Consider the following 21,787-nt stretch of genomic DNA (forward strand, 5'->3'; position numbering starts at 1 on the left):
CGCAAAGACCATAGGAACTTCCTAAGGTTTCTGTGGCACCGTGACAACAACATGGACAATGAGATTATTGAATACAGCATGAAAGTACATGTTTTCGGAAATATTCCCTCACCCGCTGTTGCAACATATCGTTTACGAAGGACTCCCATTGATGGAGAAAAGGAGTATGGCACCGATGCTCAACACTTTGTCGAGAGAGACTTTTATGTTGACGATGGACTTAAATCTTTACCTACGGACGAAGAAGCCATAGACCTACTCCAAAGCACACAAGGTATGCTTTCTGAGGCTAACGTTAGACTACACAAAATTGCCTCAAATAGTGTTGCTGTTATGAAAGCCTTTCAACCTGGCAATCATGCCATAGGGTTTAAGGACTTAAATCTGGGAATGGACATGCCACCTATACAGAGAAGTCTGGGCCTACGGTAGGACTTATTAAAGGACACTTTCATCCATAATGACTGTTATGGATATACACAGACACCAGGTATAGTCAGGACAGGGTTTATAATGACCGTTCTGGATATACAGACACCAGGTATAGTCAGGACAGGGTTTATAATGACCGTTCTGGATATACAGACACCAGGTATAGTCAGGACAGGGTTTATAATGACCGTTCTGGATATACAGACACCAGGTATAGTCAGGACAGGGTTTATAATGACCGTTCTGGATATACAGACACCAGGTATAGTCAGGACAGGGTTTATAATGACCGTTCTGGATATACAGACACCAGGTATAGTCAGGACAGGGTTTATAATTAGAGATGAGCGAACTTCTGTTTTAAGTTCGGCGTCTAAAGTTCGGGGGCGGGTTAGCGGAGAATCCCGATCTGGAACCGGATATGGATTCCGACTTCCGTTGTGGTCCGTGGTAGCGGAATCAATAATCGGCCATTATTGATTCCGCTACCACGGACCACAACGGAAGTCGGAATCCATATCCGGTTCCAGATCGGGATTCTCCGCTAACCCGCCCCCGAACTTTAGACGCCGAACTTAAAACAGAAGTTCGCTCATCTCTATTTATAATGACCGTTCTGGATATACAGACACCAGGTATAGTCAGGACAGGGTTTATAATGACCGTTCTGGATATACAGACACCAGGTATAGTCAGGACAGGGTTTATAATGACCGTTCTGGATATACAGACACCAGGTATAGTCAGGACAGGGTTTATAATGACCGTTCTGGATATACAGACACCAGGTATAGTTAGGACAGGGGTTATAATGACTGTTCTGGATATATAGACATCAGGTATAGTCAGGACAGGGGTTATAACGGCTGTTATGGATATACAGACACAGGTACAGAGCACTATACATATATCCAGGTCAGCTCGGGCATTACAGCCACAATGTGTGTAGTGTTTGTTAGGATAGAATCACACACAACGTTTTTGATGCAGTTTTTCAGCCACAGCCAGCAGTAGATTGGAACACAATGGGAAATATAAAGGAATGACTTTTAGGTTCTACTTCTTTCTGCCGGATACACTTCTGACTTTGGCTCAAAGATCTGCATTAAAACCTGCAAGTGTGATTCCAGCCTTATAGGAACGTCACAGATGTGTTCAGACAGTGTGCACCTCAGCACACAAGCACCTATCAATGAGCGGGCTGGCGATAGGCTCTTACCACTTATCTTCCCTGTGTGCTCTCATCTCCTCCTGGTTCCGGTTCAGTGACCTCTTTGCTCCACTCCCTAGTTCCGGTGGCTCCACATCACTACAAGTGGCCGCTGTCTTCAGTGCCACTGTTCTCTATGGAGCTACAGCCAAATAACAGGACTAAGTGCCGCACCACAGGGCACAGCAGCGCCACCGTGTGTACACCTCCAGTCACCACCCCTAGCTCCATGCAATGACGCCGCTCTGTCCGGTGTTGTCATCTCTCTGGTTCCGCAGCAGCAGGCCCCTCTCTCACCCCGGACATCCTCTCGTTTGTTCCGGCTTTCGCCTCTTGCTAGCGTCAGTTTCTCGTCTCGCTGGTTCCGGTGTCTCCTGTCTCGTAAGAAGTGCAGAGTGCTTGTTCTCGGTGCTGCTGTCACGCTCGGCTCCGGGGTGTGTACGCTTAGTCATGGCCGCAGCTCGCAGGTCCCGCTCAGACTCCCGCTGTGTCCTGCGTTTCTCCGACCGAGAACTGTGCTGAGCTTAGCAGAGCTGAGAGGAACCCGCTGCCGCCCAGCATGGTAATCCCCGGGGGCTGGGTGTTGACATATGGCATGTTATGTTCGTGTAGTTGAGGGGTGTGTGGCGCTCTGTGTACCTGGTCTGCCAAACACGGTGTCACGTGACGGGAGCTGGCCAATGAGGCGCCATGCGAGTGTTGCGCACTCTGCAGAGCTCGCTGTGACTGGACTGGTAACCTGTGGAGCCCTGTATTAATAGCCTGACATCTGAACCTGTTGTGGGGCCTGCACCGAACTCCACAAAGGGGTCCTCTAACCCTTCATGGCTTCAGCTTTCTCCAGTCACACACACAGTCGAGCGCCTCTACTCGGCATTTAGTTAAATTACACAAATACTTCCCTGTGTGTTTTTGGCTTTTTTTATATTTTATTTTTATCCTTAATTTTTCCACAGTTTTGACATGCTTTTTTTCCTGTTTTATTTCCTCTATAGAGAAGGCTTTAGGCCTCGTTCACATCAGCGTTCAGCCTCCGTTATAGGAGCAGGAGAACGGAAAGGACGGAACGCTAGTGTGAACTCAGCCTTAGAAAAACGTCAGCGCATCCTGCGATTTTAACCCAGAGTTTTTTTCATTTTAATTTTTCTTCCCAGTTTCCTGGAGCCATTAATTACTTATTTTTCCATTCAAGTTGTATTTTCTAAGGACACCATTTAATGTGGTATACAGTGTAGTGCGGGAAAAAAATTCCAAATGGAGTGGAATTGGGAAAAAAAAACTAAACACAACCCCTTCAGTTTTACGGGTCTTTGTCCCTACGGCATTCTCTTTGCGGCAAAACTGACCTGTGCCCTTCATTCTCTGGGTCATGGTTACAACAATACCACATACACTGACGAGCAAAAGGGTAACAATGTTCTGAACGTTTGACTTTCAGGCTTCGAACATGTGACTACCATCATTTTATAGACAATCATCTTGGCTATCTCATACATAAATTGGACTTACAACTATTTACCATATGATTAGTTATGCAGATTCTTTTCATGTAAAGCCTCTTGCACACAAACTGTTTCCCCCTCCCTGTTTCTGTACCGTATGCGTAACCATTCATTTTAATGGATCCATAAAAAAAAGGAAGGTACTCTGTATGCCTTCCGTTTTTCATTTCCGTTCAAAGGTGGAACATGTCCTATTATTGTCCGCATAACTGACATGGAAAGTTCTATCAGGAGTCAGCTGTTCCGTTCTGCAAAAATACGGAATGCACACGGACATCATCCGTTTTTTTGGCGGATCTGTTTTTTTGCGGACCGCAAAATACTGAAAAGTCATACGGTTGTGTGCAAGAGGCCTAACTGTACAGTTAATTCAAATTTTTATCATTTTGTTAGTGTTCGGTAAGTCCACCTTTTGGCTTTCAACACTGCCTGAATCCTTCCTGACATGCTCTTGATCAGATTGAAGCATGTCTTGACTGAAATCTGTTCCCAGGTCTCTTCTGCACGTTTCCAATGTTCGTGCATACCGGTCGACTCACGTGGGTACGAATACAGATTTTTCTTCAACTCTACCCACAAGTGTTTGGATTGAGGTCTGGGGACTGTGGGGCCAATCCAGAACCTCTACTTCATTGTCATGAATCTCCATACAGCATTAAAACAAAGTTTTGACCAAAGCTACTCCGGATCTAGGATCTGAAGCTCGCTAGACTCCCCCATAGTTGCCATGGTAAAAAACTACAGTACAAACCTTTTTAGGATTGGACTGCGCAGGGTTTGTCACCATGTAGACACAAATCTTCATATATACGCAAATATGAATTTCTAATCACAACTATGAATTACAGATTTTTCCATTCGCAGTGCACTGGGACTATAAAATAAAACTAGGCGTGAATATGACCTTTTTACTTATGGACCTGCATCAGTTCCCTAATAAAATAGTGTTATTGAATGTCTAACCTTCTTTTACGAGCCTGAGCAACGCCAAAAATGCTTGCACTGAATTAAAAGGGGTGGCCACTTTCTTTCAGTTTATTAAAGAGGTATTCCGGTTTAATGATTACATTTATTTAGACAATAGGATGTTGAACAATTACCTAATTAACATCTATTAAAAATTTTGCTCACAGACCTTTATTATATCTGTGCATTTGCGCTCCCTCAGGGTCCATTCACACGTCCGTAAGTGTTTTGCGGATCCGGCACTATAATAGAAAATGCCTATTCTTGTCCGCTATTGTAGACAAGTATAGGACATGTTCTATTTTTTTTTTTTGTGGCGCCTCAGACCGGAAGTGCGTATGTGGACAGCACACTGTGTGCTGTCCGCATCTTTTCCAGCCCCATTGAAAATGAATGGGTCCACACCCGGACCATTCATATGGACGTCTGAATGGAGCCTAAAGAAGGTACAGTCCGTTTTAGTGCTGTAAAATGCATTCATAGGAAAGCTAGATAGGACTAAACATGGTGTCAGTGTGAGCTGTCATGTGACCCGACTTTCGATTAACTGCCCAGGTATCTAACAGGTGAATAGTAGTGTATTGGGGAGCAAAACATGTCTGGTATATACAGTATTCCTACATGCAGATCCTCATGCAATTCTTTATTAACAACATAAAAGCATCACTTAGAGACAGGCAGCCATTTTACCAATCACTACAGACAGGCACACAATGATGTAGTTACTGTAATAACCACAATTATCATGATTCCACCACTAGTCTTGTTTACTTATCACATTGATGTGTCCTGTGTGCTAACCCAGCACATGTATGTCATGTAACACTGCCTACCGAATGTCAGTTTTCGGTCATTTGTCAGTTAGGCCTTGGATGCATTACATGGGACTGATACATAGGCTACATCACGGATGCTCAACCTGCGGCCCTCCAGCTGTTGCAAAACTACAACTCCCAGCATGCCCGGACAGTCTACAGCTATCAGCCTACAGCAGGATATGATGGGAGTTGTAGTTTTGCAACAGCTGGAGGGCCGCAGGTTGAGCATCCCTGGGCTACATCATTCTTCTGCATATAGGGGTCCACTGCCTGATACAAGAAAGGTATATATGCCGAATTTTAAGTGTGTGTGTGTGTATATGTGTATATATATATATATATATATATATATATATATAGTTAGTCTGATTTCCTATTATATAAAAAAATTACTGGAATACCCCCTTACTATGTGACTCCTAGTGTGCATTACATGGCACTCGCTAGCAGTGTTCCCTCTAAGCCTTGGCAGCTGCTGAGCGGGGTCGGCTCAGAGCTGGGCACAGCGCCATCAAAGGTGGGCGCTAGGAAAACCTAAGATAAGTGTCACATCAAAGAGCATACAGTGTAACCCCTGCACCATGCCGTACAATATATAGTATAGTTCATACACAGTGCCGTACAATATATAGTATAGTTCATACACAGTGCCGTACAATATAACCCCAAAACCATGCAATATGATGTACATTATAATCCCTACACCATGCTGTACGATGTACGTTATAATCCATACACCATGCCGTACAATATACAGTATAGTTCATGAAGAAAAGAGAGAAAATCCAGCTCTTGATAGCAGGGAATACTTTATTCACAGCGGTATTAAAACTTCCACATACGCAGGGCAGTCAAATCTATGCATTTCGGACATTTACATGCTGGTCCTTAATCATGATAATGAACAGTATAGTTCATACACCATGCCGCACAATATACAGTATAATCCATACACCATGACGTATAATATACATTATAATTCATACACCATGCCGTACAATATACACAATAATCCCCCAGTGTAGGTGGTATACTGTATATTGTACGGCATGGTGTATGAGCTATACTGTATATTGTATGGCATAGTGTATGAACTATACTGTATATTGTATGGCACTGTGTATGAACTATACTGTATATTGTACAGCGTATGAACTATACTGTATATTGTACGGCACTGTGTATGAACTATTACTGTGTATATTGTACGGCATAGTGTATGTACTATACTGTATATTGTACGGCACTGTGTATGAACTATACTGTATATTGTACGGCACGGTGTATGTACTATACTGTATATTGTACGGCACAATGTATGAACTATACTGTATATTGTACCATTATACAGTATAGTGCGGTGGCTACCAGCAAGTAACCGCCCAACTTGCTGGTAGTGAAGAAATTTGCATATGATAAAAGTATGATTTTTACAAGAAATAAACCACAGAAAAAGATAGGACATGTATGATTGCACTCAGCTGACATTAGCAAATGGCTAAAGTCGGCTAATGAAAATTGCACAATGGGGGGTGACAGAAGCCCATTAAGCTATCTTCACATCTGCATTAAAGTCTCCATCAGGGTCCTCCGTTGCAGATTCTGAAAAAATTTAGGGACTGTTGTCATGTAAAGTGCTCAGCTCCTTAACAAAAGCCTGATACACCCCTATAAAATCAGTTTCCTATAACAGAGCAGAACAGCGGAAATGAATAGCGGTGTTGTGTGAACATTGCCTAAAGGTAATTGAGCAGATGATTGTCAGGAAGGAAGTGTTCCTTCCCAGTAAAGCCTCATTCACACGTCAGTGTTTCACTTGTGCTGTACGTGTTTTCCGCGGACAGCACACGTTCCCATTCACTTTAAGGCCTCTTTCACACGGGCGTTGCGGAAAAATGTGCGGGTGCGTTGCGGAAACACCCGCGATTTTTCCGCGCGAGTGCAAAACATTGTAATGCGTTTTGCACTCGCGTGAGAAAAATCGCGCATGTTTGGTACCCAAACCCGAACTTCTTCACAGAAGTTCGGGCTTGGGATTGATGTTCTGAAGATTGTATTATTTTCCCTTATAACATGGTTATAAGGGAAAATAATAGCATTCTGAATACAGAATGCTTAGTATAATAGCGCTGGAAGGGTTAAAAAAATAAAAAAGTTAACTCACCTTATCCCCATGATCGTGTAGATCCCGGTCTGTTCTTTAGCTGTGGGCTGAATGACCTTTGGTGATGTCAGATCACATGCTCCAATCACATGGTCCATCACCATGGTGATGGAGCATGTGATCTGACGTCATCAAAGGTCCTTTAGCCACAGCTAAAGAACAGACCGACCGGGAACTAGGCGATCATGGGGATAAGGTGAGTTAACTTTTTTTTATTTTTTTTAACCCTCCCAGCGCTATTATACTAAGCATTCTGTAGTCAGAATGCTATTATTTTCCCTTATAACCATGTTATAAGGGAAAATAATACAGTGAATAGACTGTCACCTAGAACCCATGCGTGGAAATCGCACCGCATCCGCACTTGCTTGCGGATTCTTGCGATTTTCACGCAACCCCATTCATTTCTATAGGGCCTGCGTTACGTGAAAAACGCTGAATATAGAACATGCTGCGATTTTCACGCAACGCATAAGTGATGCGTGAAAATCACCGCTCATGTGAACAGCCCCATAGAAATGAATGGGTCAGGATTCAGTGCGGGTGCAATGCGTTCAACTCACGCATCGCACCCGCGCGGAAATCTCGCCCGTGTGAAAGGGGCCTTATGTGTGTATTCAGACATCAGTGTTCTAGTACGGTTCGTGGTTTTATCACGGATGCATGCTCTATTTTGTTCGTGTTCACTGATCTATAACGCCCATTTTAGTCTACGGGTCCGTGAAAATCACGGATGCCATCCGTTGAGCATGGACATGGACGTGTGATTGAGGCTTAATTGTCTGCTCGTCAGTGAAGGAGACCTCTCCATTTAAATGCAGCGATCTCCGCGGTATGAGGTGGAATGATCGCTAATGTTATCACTCATCCCCATACAGAATCATTGTTTGCCAGCACAGTTTACACAGCACAATCTGCTGCCGGCAAACGATGATCTAGGTGACTGCAGCAACTCCTTATTACCAGATGAACGAGCATTTCGCTTATTCATCAGGTAATTGGAGGCACCTTTACATTGGCAGATAATCGCTAATGAGCTTTCCTGCCAAAGCTTGTTAACGATTATCTGCCTGATTCGCAGCCAGTGTAAAGGGGCCTTTAGTTTGTATAAGCTAGAGCCTTTTAAATTTACTGTAAAATCCTTTATGCAAAATATACTTGTTTATTAATTCTATTTTAATGTAATTATCAGGCGGAAGGTGATGAGAATTGTCGTTCTAAAATCCTGAAGTCTGATGAAAATGGAAGACCAGGAGAAACAAATCTTCAGGTATCTGGTTTGCAGCCTCTCTAGACTCCCCAGAGCTCATTTACTAAGACTATCAATTATTGACAGTCTTTTTTGTTCATTTTACGGCAGACATTTTATTAGTTTTTAATGGATGTTTTTTTCTCTGTCATGTTAACCTAGCCTACAGCAGGAATAAGCGGCTGTTCACATCTAGTTTTTGCTGTACCTCAAGCGGATACGTTTAGACATTAGAGAGTAAAAAAAAAAAAAACATGCACAAACGTATGCAATTTTGTGGATTTTTTTTGTGTCAAATTACTCGATTCACACAAGTAATCGTTTCAGCCCTAGTATGCACTTGACGGATGTTCATATGTTTCAATATGTTGGTGTCTGTTTTTTTTGTTTTTTTGTTTTTTTTTACAAAAAACATACAATTTTATGAAACTTTATTTTTTTTAAATTAAGATTTGAAGGCATTATCAGAAAAAACAAACAAAAAACTGATACTTTTAATGCCTTATTCACACAGTCAGTGTTCGATCAGTTATTTTGTGCCAAAACCAGGTGCTGCTCTAAACACAGAACAGGTGCAGATCTTTTCCTTATACCTGATGTCTGTGGAGGCTCCAGTCCTGTTTTTTTTTTTTTTCTCGCTATCACTGTTGGAAAACCCTGACGTTTGAATAAGGCCTCATGCACACGACTGTGTGTTTTGCGGTCCGCAAAACACTGATTGGCATCCGTGTGCATTCCGCACAGGTTATCTGCCTGTGGTTGGTGGGGGTTCGACTCTGGGCACCCCCACAATTAGCTGTTTGAAGAGACTGCAGTGTCCAATGGACAGCGCTGTGCTTGGTAAGCTGAGAGGTGGCCGTAGCACTCACAGGAGCAATGCAACTTCTTCATAGAGTTGAACAATGGGGGTGCCGGGAGCCGGGAACACACTGAGCACGTACCGATTACCTATCCTGAGGATATGTCATCAGTATTGAACCCTTGCACAGCCCCTTTAACCCCTTCCCGACATATGATGTAATAATACGTCATGGCGGCAGGTGCGTTCCCGCATTTTGACGTACTATTACGTCATGGTGATTGGGCGGGCACCAGAGCGGTGCGCTCCCGATCACTGCAGGGGCCCGGCAGTCCCTGATAGCTGGGCCCTTGCTGTATCCTGCTGTACAAGCCGATGCCGGTGGATTAACCCATGCTGTGCCGCGATCAGCACTGACCGTGTGATAGAAGGGATTTGCGGCGGGTGAGGGAGCCCATCGGGTCCCCGCGCTGCTGTGGTGGGAACCCGATCGGTGAGAAGGCAGCCCGATGCCATGCAGAGGCTGCTCAATGCCTTGAACGGCATTGGGGCCTGCCTTCCACGGATATTGAGGAGATCCAGCCTCAGGCTTGTTCTCCTAGGCAACCTGTTAGTGTATTACTCAGTGTAATACACTAATAGGCAATCTATTACAATACAGATGTATTGTAATACATTGCAGAGAGGAAAAGACCCCCAAAAGTAAAGTCCCAGAGAGGGACAGAAATAAAGTTAAAAAAAAAGTCAAAAAGAGTTTTTAATAAAAAAACAAAAACGTTTTAAGTAATAAATAAGGGGAAAACACCCCTTCCCCTGATTTTATATAAAAAAAAGAAAATGCACACATATTAGGTATCGCTGCGTCCGTAACGACTGGCTCTATAAATATATCATATGATTCACCCCGTTCGATAAACACCGTTAAAAAAATAAAAACTGTTTAAAAAAAAAAGCCATATTTGTCACCTTACATCACAAAAAGTGCAAGACCAAGCGATCAAAAAGGCATATGCCCCCCAAAATGGTACCAATAAACACTCACCTCATCCCGCAAAAAAAAGAGCCCCTACAATCGCCTAAAAAAAAAAATAAAAAAAAATATAGCTCTCAGAATCTGGAGACACTAAAACATAATTTTGTTTTGGTTTCAAAAATGCAATTATTGTGTTAAAGTGAAATAAAAAAAAATTATACATATTAGGTATCGTCTCGTCCATACCAACCAGCTTTATAAAAATATCACTTGACTTAACCCCACAAGTGAACACCATAAAAAATAAAAACTGTGCCAAAAAAGCCTTTCTTTTGTCACCTTACATCACAAAAATTGCAACACCGTCACCTCAAAAAATTAGATCCTACCTAAGACAATCAGTCAAAAAATAAAAAAGCTATGGCTCTCAGACTATGGAGAAACTAAAACATAATTTTTTTGTTAAAAAAAATGTGATTATTGTATAAAACTTAAATACAAAAAAGTATACATATTAGGTATTGCCACGTCTGTAACGACCTGCTCTATAAAAATATCACGTGACCCTACCCCTCTTGTAAGCGCTGTAAAAATAAACTGTGCCAAAACAACCAATGTTTTTGGTCACCTTGCCTCATAAACTGTAATAATGAATGATCAAAAAATCATATGTGCCCAAAAATTGTACCAATAAAAACATCAATTCTTCCTGCAAAAAATTAGCCCCTGCACAAGACGATTGGCAGAAAAATAAAAAAATATGGCGTTGAGAAAATGGCGACACAAAACCTTTTTTTTTTTTTCTAAAAAGCTTTATTATGTAAAACTGAAACAAACTAAAAAGTTGGCATATTTGATATCACCGCATTCTTAACAACCTGCTCTATAAAAATAGCGCATGATCTAACATGTCAGATGAACGTTGTAAAAAATAAAAACTGTGCCAAAACGGCAATTTTTTTTGTTACCTTGCCTCACAAAAAACGTAATATAGAGTGATTAAAAATCATATGTACCCCAAAATAGTACCAATAAAACTGTCACCTTATCCACTAGTTTCCAAAATAGGGTCACTTTTGGGAGTTTCTACTCCCTTATTGACCAGGTAAGGATGCATCAGGGGGGCTTCAAATGGGACATGGTGTCTAAAAACCAGTCCAGCAAAATTTGCCTTCCAAAAACCATGTGGCGCTCCTTTTCTTCTGCGCCCTGCCGTGTGCCCTTACATCAGTTTACGACCACATGTGTGGCGTTTCTGTAAACCGCAGAATTAGGGTAATAAATGTTGAGTTTTGTTTGGCTGTTAACCCTCGATGTGTTAAAGAAAAAAAATTGATTAAATGGAAAATCTGCCAAAAAAGTGAAATTTAGAAATTTCATCTCCATTTTACTTTAATTCTTGTGGAACACCTAAAGAGTTAACAAAGTTTGTAAAATCAGTTTTGAGCAACTTGAGGGGTGTAGTTTCTACAATGGGGTAATTTATGGGGGTAACCACTATGTAAGCCCCACAAAATGACTTCAGACCTGAACTGGTCCTTAAAAAGTGGGTTTTGGAAATTTTCTTAAACATTTTAAGAATTGCTTCTAAAATTCTAAGCCTTCTAATGTCCTAAAAAATAAAAATGACATTTACAAAATGATGCCAACATAAACTAGACATATGGGGTACCGGTATGTTAAGTAATAAATATTTTATGAGATATCACTTAATGTTTTAAAAGCAGAGAAATTGAAATTTTTAAAATTGCTAATTTTTCTAAATTTTTGGTAAATTTGGGATATATTGACTCAAATCATCATATATTGACTCAAGTCATGAAGTACAATGTGTCACGAGAAAACAATCTCAGAATGGCTTGGATAAGTAAAAGTGTTCTAAAGTTATTACCACATAACGTGAAACATGTCAGATTGGCAAAAAATGGCCTTGGCAGGAAGGTAGAAGGGGTTAAACAAAGCATTTTTGTTGATTTGTTGCCCTTTTTAGGTCAGTGGCCTATAAGAAAAATCCAGCTTGCTGTGGGTATAGTTTTTTAGCAGCTTTCCAATAGGCATCTATACAGAACTTGAAAAACATGTTAGATATGTAACCAAATAAAAAATTGTCACCAAAGCAATTTTTTTTTACATGCAATTTTTATTTATTTAATCTCATGCTCTCTTTTATGCGTATGTGTATTTAGGCAGAGCTACAGAAGTTCCGGGCTCGTTGGATGTCTGAACTTGCTCCAGGAGTGGGTTCTGAGGTAGAGGTTCAGTCTCGCAAAGGAACAGTGAGAGGACCTGTTGGAAAGACCCAGGATACCAAAGGAAAACAAGAATGTGCTACGGAGGAGAAGGTAGTCTGTATTCTTCCTGCTGTGTCTGTCTCATTCGGGAAGAGTGCAAAGATACCCTTTTGCTATGCTCTCATGTTGATGGAGATAATGGATACTGACCCGTTCTTTTTTTATGATTTATTTCTTCATTTTCACAAACAGGCAAGAGAACTTTTTCTTAGAGCTGCAGAACAGGAACAAAATGGGGCACTCTATGAAGGTACTTGTTATATTTGTTTTCTACCTTTCTAAGATCTAAATATCTGAGATCACAGTATGATAGAGGGAGAGAAGCTGAGCTCTGTGATATATATAGGTTTATGGAGCAGGATTTCTAAGCAAAAAGCAGGACTCCTAGGAAATGCACCCTACCCACACACACAGACTGATTGTCAGCTCTGCCTCTATCAGAGTGTATAGTCAGAAAGCTGTCAATCACTTTGTGTAGTCGGGATACTCTGGACTCCTGCTGTCTCTTACTAGTCCAGTTATACAGTAAACAGTATAACAAAGATAAGGCCATTATTAATAAAGAGGAAAAGAAAATTGGGTTCCATTTTATCACCTAGTGTATATATATTAATAAACCCTAAACAATGGTTAGCGGCCCCTGGCTCGTTTAACCCTTAAATACTTTAAGGCCTGAAAAGGCCTTATTGACCAGACACTTTGTGATCTAGAGCATGTAACAGTCCTAACTTTTTTATTTATTAGACTACCAAAACAATTTTTGTGATGTTTTTTTACATGACACTTAGTGCTTTTTTTTAGTTGTATTAGTATTTTACTTACCGTATTTTCCATTACGCCCCATGACAGCACCTGTGAGAGATCCTCCCCCTTCCGGACAGGAAACAAGAACTTCCCAGATCTTTAGGGTCTATTCACACGTCCGTTTTTTCTTTCCTGATCTGTTCCGTTTTTTGCTGAACAGATCTGGACCAGATCTGGACCCATTCATTTTCAATGGGTCCTGAAAAAAAACGGACAGCACAATGTCTGTCTGATTTTTTTTTTTTTCAGGACCCATTGAAATGAATGGGTCCAGATCTGGTCCAGATCTGTTCAGCAAAAAACGGAACAGATCAGGAAAGAAAAAAAGGACGTGTGAATAGACCCTTAAAAGGGTCCTCCATACTTCTTTCCTCAGTTTCTTCCTGTTTCCTGTCCATAAGACAGGGGGATGGATCTTTCCCGGATCTGTTAGGGGGCTTTTTATCTTACTTAATGAAGGTTCCTGACGGCGTAAGACTCCACTAGGAGCCGCTGTTGAAGTCAGGTTTTTTATTCCCTTTTTTGCCATGGGGGGGGGATCCCTGACGACCACCTCGTTCCCTTCATCCTGTAGGCTGGGCAAAGTTCCGGTGGGAAAGGGATGCGTCCTCACGTGGCTCACTGGTCGGCGAGTTCCTATAGGCCCTGTTTCTGGTGCGCCGGAAGTGACAGGGAAGGGGGGGGGGGGGCTGAGAAAACATGGCGGGCACTGCACGGCCTGAAAAAAAATGGAACGCCGGCCAGCCATCACGAAAGGTGGTGTAGCAGCAGCGTGGCAAGTTCATAGGAACATCCAGTTATTCCTTCCGGATTCCCCTTGGATGCGCAATCAATATGCTGGAAGAAGGGGAAGTACAAGAGCAACACTCCGAACCTGGCATGGTACTCTTTGAGGGTAAGAGGAGTTGTACCCCACAGTCTCCTTTAGAGGAGATTATTTTGTGTTTATGGTGTATTGATGCAGGTTAAGGAGACCCCCAGGAAGGCTACCCAGAAGATGAAAGGCAGAGAGTGTGGGATATGCAAAAATAAGCTTAATCCGTCTTACCCCAAGACATGTCAGCCCTGCCTGAATAGATTGGTAGCGGAGGAATCCCCATCCTTGTTTCAGAATATTCAAAATCTGGTCAAGATGGAAGTCCGTTTCTCAGTGGAACAATTTAAGAAGTTGCTTCCTGGTTCTGCTAGGCAGAGGAAGGCTCAAGTGGCAGAATCAGGCAGAATCCGCCTTTACTGAGTCAGATTCGGAGGAGAAGGGGGTATTAGAAAGTTTAGATTCCTCTTCTGAAGATCTTATGGGAAGGCCTCTGTCACGGCTGAGGATGGGGGAAACCCTCAGCCGTGCGATGCCAGAAGATGTATGGTCGTTGCTCGACCAGGATGACAGAATTAGGGAGCAGGTCACCTCCTATCATGTCCCTAACACTGACCCTGACTCCTAGCCGTATGAGCCAACCCTGATGGTAGGAGGGCTCATACACCGGAACCTTTAGTCCCTACTAGCCCTCAGGGTGGCCCTGGACTAGGAGCAGGGTAAGACAACCTGTTCCTCCTAGGCACGGAGGAACAGGAGTCTCACTGGCCAAGCTGCAAGGAGAAGGGGTACATAAACAGACATATGGATATGGCAGGTTAACTACTCTAGTTCAAACCTAGCTGCCACAGCCTTGTTGACTGGATCCCGTGCTCACAAGCTGATGTCCACACCATACATAAATGGACACAGCCTACACACATACACACACAGGAACCCAGATCCATTGCTGCATTAAACATGAAAAGGAAAACAACATCAACTTAACATCACATATAACATCTATGACCACAAGGGTGGCCCTCACTGGCAGATGGTATATAACCAGGAGGATGACTCCAGCTAACCATGGCTGAAGTACCCCTCAGATTTCCGATCTAAACTGAGGCTAAATAGCCCATGTAGCCACACACAGACACACCCAGTGTACACATACAAAGAAGGGAGTTAACCTTTCCTACACCAGGCATGGGAAAACCACTTAAAGGGGAAGTGTACAAATACATAAATCCCGTGCACACCAAAACAACAAAGTGCACACATAGAAAGACAGGTTGCCTGGTGCAACCGCATGCACTTTACAGCAAGCTGCCTAGCACCAGCTCAGGCTGCTGCACTGCCACATACATTATGTTGCCAGCGGCAACCACAGGTGAGGCAACATACTTCAGCCCTCACCTGTGATTGACAACAAGACAAGACCGCAGACAACTGCATGCGGTTCAGGAGTCACGACCATGACCATGGTTGTGACAGCCTCTGTTTAAAGTAGAAGACACAGACCTTCTATTGAAAGTGACAAGGTCCACTATGGAGACTAAATCAAGACAGCAGTTAATGTTTGACAGTCTGAAGCCAAGAAAGGCGAGAGTATTCCCTATTCAGGACTGTGTTAAGGAGTTGATAAGGAGAAAATAGAATAAACCTGATAAGTTTTTTGTTCCCAGATCAGTTAAGAGAAAATACCCTTTTAATGATAGACATTGCAGTCTGGCAGGAGGTTCCTAGAGTAGATGCTCTGGTGGCACAAATTAATAAAAAATCTGCGCTACCGTTTGAGAATCTGGGTTCCCTTAAGGATCCGATGGATAAAAGGGCAGACACCTATCTTAGAAAGAATTGGGAAGTATCTACAGTTGCAAGAAAAAGTATGTGAACCCTTTGAAATGATATGGCTTTCTGCACAAATTGGTCATAAAATGTGATCTGATCTACAGTCTGCTTAAACTAGTAACACACAAATAATTAAATGTTGCCATGTTTTTAGTGAACACACCATGTAAACATTCACAGTGCAGGGGGAAAAAGTATGTGAACCCCTAGACTAATGACATCTCCAAGAGCTAATTGGAGTGAGGTGTCAGCCAACTGGAGTCCAATCATTAAGATGAGATTGGAGGTGTTGGTTACAGCTGCCCTGCCCTCTAAAAAACACACACCAGTACTGGGTTTGCTTTTCACAAGAAGCGTTGCCTGATGTGAATGATGCCTCGCACAAAAGAGCTCTCAGAAGACCTACGATTAAGAATTGTTGACTTGCATAAAGCTGGAAAGTGTTATAAAAGTATCTCCAAAAGCCTTGCTGTTCATCAGTCCACGGTAAGACAAATTGTCTATAAATGGAGAAAGTTCAGCACTGCTGCTACTCTCCCTAGGAGTGGCCGTCCTGTCAAGATGACTGCAAGAGCACAGCGCAGACTGCTCAATGAGGTGAATAAGAATCCTAGTGTGTCAGCTAAAGACTTACAAAAGTCTCTGGCATATGCTAACATCCCTGTTAGCAAATCTACGATGCACAAGAGCACCTGGCTGTTCCACAGCAGTACTGGCAAAATATTCTGTGGACAGATGAAACCAAAGTTGAGTTGTTTGGAAGAAACACACAACACTGTGTGGAGAAAAAGAGGCACAGCACACCAACATAAAAACCTCATCCAAACTGTGAGGTATGGTGGTGGGGGCATCATGGTTTTGGGGTGCTTTGCTGCGTCAGGGCCTGGATGGATTGCTATCATCGAAGGAAAAATGAATTCCCAAGTTTATCAGGAGAACTTAAGGCCATCTGTCCACCAGGTGAAGCTCAACAGAAGATGGGTGTTGCAACAGGACAACGACCCAAAGCATAGAAGTAAATCAACAACAGAATGGCTTAAACAGAAGAAAATCTTCTGGAGTGGCCCAGTCAGAGTCCTGACCTCAACCCGATTGAGATTCTGTGGCATGACCTCAAGAAAGCGATTCACACCAGACATCCCAAGAATATTGCTGAACTGAAACAGTTCTGTATAGAGGAATGGTCAAGAATTACTCCTGACCGTTGTGCACGTCTGATCTGTAACTACAGGAAACGTTTGGTTGAAGTTATTGCTGCCAAAGGAGGTTCAACCAGCTATTAAATCCAAGGGTTCACATACTTTTTCCACCTGCAATGTGAATGTTTACATGGTGCGTTCAATAAAAACATGGTAATATTTAATTCTTTGTGTGTTATTAGTTCAAGCAGACTGTGATTTTCTATTATTATCAGATCACATTTTATGACTAATTTGTGCAGAAATCCATATAATTCCAAAGGGTTCACATACTTTTTCTTGCAACTGTACATCTTCTTTTAAGCCTAATATTGCTACGACATCTGTGGCTAGATCACTTAGTCTGGTTAGGGGAGTTAGAATCTCATATTGCTAACAGAACCCCGAGGGATCAGTTGTTGGAAGCAATACCTACAATGTTAAAAGCTGTAGACTTCATTTTGGATGCGTCGGCTGACGCTCTAAGGTTATCTGCTAGAGCAGCGGCATTATCAAACTCGGCCAGAAGATCCCTTTGGCTGAAGGGATAGAAGGAAGATGTTGCTTCTAAGTCCGAGTTATCTGCCCTTCCTTGCCAGGGAATTTTTTTTATTCGGTCCAGCTCTGGGTGACATATTAGACAAAGTGTCTGATAGAAAGAGGGGATTCCCGATGCCCGTCTTTCCTAAGCAAAGGAGGCCATTTCAGGTTAGAAATAAGAGATGAGGCTAGATCCCAAAAGAAAAGCAATGAGTGGAGAAGAGATAAATCAAGAAACCTTTTATTCTAGTCTAAGTCCCAGTCTTCCACTGTTTCTCAGCAATGACGCCAGGGCTTAGGTGGAGAGTTGGCTGTCTTTATATTTTCAACCCTGGCAAAATATCACATCAAGTGCCTGGGTAAAAGATAGATATAATAAATGAAGGATACCATTTAGAATTTAAAAGGTCCCCACCGGAAAGGCTAAAAATTACTGCTTTGCATGAACATTCTCCAAAACAGTTGCCTTTTTGGGGGAAATAAGAAATCTGGACAAATCTGTTCAAGTCCCAGTTCCCAAAGAAGAAATAGGGGAATTGTTTTATTCAAGACTCTTCCTTGTCCCCCAAGCCAAATGGGTCCTATCGGACTATAATAAACCTGAAGGACCTAAATTTATATCTGACGTATCAGAAATTTTGCATGGAATCTATCATCAACAAATCTGCATCTATTCCCCAATTGCGTCATGGCTTCAATAGATATCAAGAGCGCCTATTACCATATACCCATACATCCCTCAATTCAAAAATATCTCAGGGTAGCAGTACGGGTAGACGAGTCAGTTCTCCACCTACAGTTCAGAGCCCTCCCCTTTGGGATATGTGATGCACCAAGAATTTTTACAAAACTGATGGCAGAGGTGATGGCACAAATAAGGAGATTGGACATTATAATTATACCGTACCTAGATGATCTGCTGGTAGTAGGACAGTCTGAGTTCCCTTTCAGCTCAGATTCAGGAAGTGTTAATGATATTGATGAGCTTGGGCTGTATGGTAAACTGGGAGAAATAGTGTCTGACGCCGAGTTACTAATGCACCTTCCTGGGAATTCTGCTAGATTCCTTGTCCCAAAAGTCCTACCTCCGGGTGGGGAAGCGCCTTTCAATACAGCAGAAGATAAGGGAATTCAGGCCTCTCACGCTTTCGGGCCCCTAAAATGCCAGGGCAGTATAAATACCCCACATGTGACCCCACTTTGGAAAGAAGACACCCCAAGGTATTCAATGAGGGGCCTGGGGAGTTCATAGAATTTTTTTTTTTTTTGGCACAAGTTAGCGGCAATTGATTATTTTTTGGGGTATTTTCTCACAAAGTCTCCCTTTCCGCTAACTTGGGACAACAATTTCAATCTTTCATGGACTCAATATGCCCCTCACGGTATACTTTGGGGTGTCTTCTTTCCGAAATGGGGTCACATGAGGGGTATTTATACTGCCCTGGCATTTTAGGGGCCCAAAAGCGTGAGAAGAAGTCTGGAATATAAATGTCTAAAACATTTTATGCATTTGGATTCCGTGAGGGGTATGGTGAGTTCATGTGAATTTGATTTTTTGACACAAGTTAGTGGAATATGAGACTTTGTAAGAAAAATTAAATAAAAATAAAATATCTATTTCCGCTAACTTGTGCCAAAAAAAAGTGTCTAAATGGAGCCTTACAGGGGGTGATCAGGGAGTCTGTATGGGGTGATCACCCCCCTGTCATTGATCACCCCCCCTGTAAGGCTCCATTCAGACGTCCGTATGTGTTTTGCGGATCCGATCCATGTATCCGTGGATCCGTAAAAATCATACGGACGTCTGAACGGAGCCTGACAGGGGGGTGATCAGGGGTTCATAAGGGGTAAATAAGTGACGGGGGGGGGGTGTAGTGTAGTGTAGTGTTTTGTGGTACTTTACACAGCTACCTGTGTCCTCTGGTGGTCGATCCAAACAAAAGGGACCACCAGAGGACCAGGTAGCAGGTATATTAGACGCTGTTATCAAAACAGAGTCTAATATACCTGTTAAGGGTTAAAAAAAATCCCGCCGCTGGCAGGCTGGAGATCTTGTCTCTTACCTTCCGTTCCTGTGACCGCGCGCGCCTTCACAGGAAGTCACGGCTCTCGCGAGATGACGCGTATATGCGTCACTCTGCGCAGAGCTGCCGCCTCCGGACCGCAGATCTGCGTTAGGCGGTCCGGAGGCGGTTAATGACATCTTGCATACCAGCAGTAAAATGGGCTCAGTTCAGGTCCAGAATTCTTCAGCTGCACATCCTCTCACTCTGGGACAAGGATCTGGTATCCTTAGATCACGAATGTTTGATCCCGATGTCAGTAAGAAATTCCCTGTAATGGTAGACAATGTCAGAAAATCTGAGTCAAGGGGTAGAATGGATAAGGGACAATCCATTAATAATCACAACGGACGTCAGCCCTCGGGTGGGGGGCTCACTCAGTTTTGGGGTTTTCCCAAGGTAAGTGTCCAGTGGTGCAAAACAATCAGTCCCAGAATTACAGAGAACTGGGGGTGGTATACTGTGCTCAGAAGAAATGGCTTCCATCCCTTATAGACAGACATGTCAAGATTCTGTCAGACAGTGCGACAGCGGTAGCCTACGTCAACGGAGGGGGGGGAGGGGAAAGAGATCTAAATATGCCTTGGGGGGCGGAACGGTACTGGTGCGAATTCTTCCCGCCTCCATGAGCCCCGCCCCTTATCCTTAGTCAGCTTTAACCACTTCCTGGTCCTATCCCTCATAGAGGAAGACCTCTCATAGTTCCCAATCGCTCTCCGGGGTCACTTGGTTGATAAGCACCGCCTGTGAACTCCAGTGGAGCATCTCCGGACCTTCCCAATCCACCCTTCGGGGTCGCTTGGTTGATAAAGCACCGCCTGCGCAATCCGGTGAGTGACCCTCTAGAATTCCCATTCCACCCCCGGGTAGTTTGGTTGATAGTTTCCACCGGCCCAGCCTGAAACGGCCACCGGCAAGATTCTGAGAGGTTGAACTGCGCACAAGCGGCCCAGAGCAGGATATTTCTCGCCCAGTTTCCTTGGGGGACACAGAAGACCTTGGGTATAGCTCATCTCCATAGGAGGCGTGACACTAAGTGAAAACTGTTAAGCCCCTCCTCCACAGCTATACCCTCAGCCTGGAGAGAGAGACTGCCAGTTTTTGCTTAGTGTCCAAGGAGGCAAGACACTCCCTGCTACTGCAGGGCTGATTCTCCTTGTTTAAATTTTGATTTTTACTTTTTTCTTTTCTTTTTGTTCCAGATCATCAGGGACAACAGAGTCGCACTAGACCTCTCTGTTTCTCCCGGGGTCGAGCTGCGCCAGTGCCGGTCATCCGCACTGCTGCCTCCCCCACAGAAGGCAAGGTGGACCAGGGCAGCCCAGCTCCCCTGTATCCCGCCAGCGCAAGGGTCGCCCGCACGCCAAGCCCCTCTTCCAGCGTCCTGCCACTACGGTGCCAGTAGCTGAAGGGGCGACCCTGCTGGAATGGACCGAGGGTGAAGACGGCTATGGTGAGAGATTGGCTTCTCCAGCCCTACGACCCCCCCCTTTCCACCACCACCACCACCACCCGGTCTCCTGCGGGCCTAACCCCCCCCCCCCCCCCCCCATGGCCCATACTGTGCCTCTCTGAACAGCTTTCATAGCTGTGATGGTGAATGCCTTGCCTCTGATGGCAGAGGTCATGAGTTCGAATCCCTGGACAAACCTTAACCCTTCCACTGAGGCCCCTGGGGTGCCGCAGGGCGGCAATCTGCTCCCTGCTCCCCCCCCTCCCCCTCCTGGCCCCATAGGACATGCAGCTGCTGTCCCCCTTTATCTTTTGATGTCCCGCCGGTATATGATACTACGCGGGCACCCGATCTCGGGGTCCCCCCATCTCCTTACCGGAGCGTTGCTCAGGGCCTGGGGCCCGCTCCTGACAGACCTCGCCTCCGGCCGGCATGGACATTCCGGTGCGGCCGGGCGCCGCAATGACCTGCTGGGCCGCCATCGGGCCTGCGGGGCCGCAATTCCGGCACTCCATTTGGGCCCGACTCTTCCGGCCTGCGGGGTGGGCTCCCGCGGCCGGTTTAATGCGCCGCTCCGCCTCAGTCCCGGCGGTATATAATACTATGCGGCCCCGGTCGGCCGGGCGCCGCACAAATTTAGGCCCCGGCTTTACGGCCTACTAGGCCGCGAAAGTCTGGCCTTTGTTGGAGGGGGCGGG

General features: G+C 44.0%; 2 protein-coding genes across 4 annotated transcripts in view; one reads left to right on the forward strand and one right to left on the reverse strand.

Moving 5' to 3' along the window:
• Nucleotides 1-1,803, reverse strand: part of CILK1 (ciliogenesis associated kinase 1) — a 53,611-nt gene extending 51,808 nt beyond the window's left edge. For all 3 annotated transcript variants that reach the window (XR_006388921.1, XM_044292541.1, XM_044292540.1), the window contains exon 1: nt 1,652-1,803. The gene's annotated coding sequence lies outside the window, so the exon portion shown is untranslated. The remainder of the gene's footprint in view (nt 1-1,651) is intronic.
• Nucleotides 1,804-1,997: 194 nt separating this feature from the next.
• The window catches only part of FBXO9 (F-box protein 9), a 65,773-nt gene continuing 45,983 nt past the window's right edge, over nt 1,998-21,787 (forward strand). Inside the window, exons 1-4 of the mRNA XM_044292543.1 lie at nt 1,998-2,204; nt 8,285-8,362; nt 12,300-12,455; nt 12,597-12,654. Coding sequence (XP_044148478.1) covers nt 2,202-2,204; nt 8,285-8,362; nt 12,300-12,455; nt 12,597-12,654 — 295 coding nt within the window. The 5' untranslated portion in view covers nt 1,998-2,201. The remainder of the gene's footprint in view (nt 2,205-8,284; nt 8,363-12,299; nt 12,456-12,596; nt 12,655-21,787) is intronic.

The sequence above is a fragment of the Bufo gargarizans genome, chromosome 4, assembly GCF_014858855.1.
Source record: "Bufo gargarizans isolate SCDJY-AF-19 chromosome 4, ASM1485885v1, whole genome shotgun sequence".
Lineage (NCBI taxonomy): Eukaryota > Metazoa > Chordata > Amphibia > Anura > Bufonidae > Bufo > Bufo gargarizans.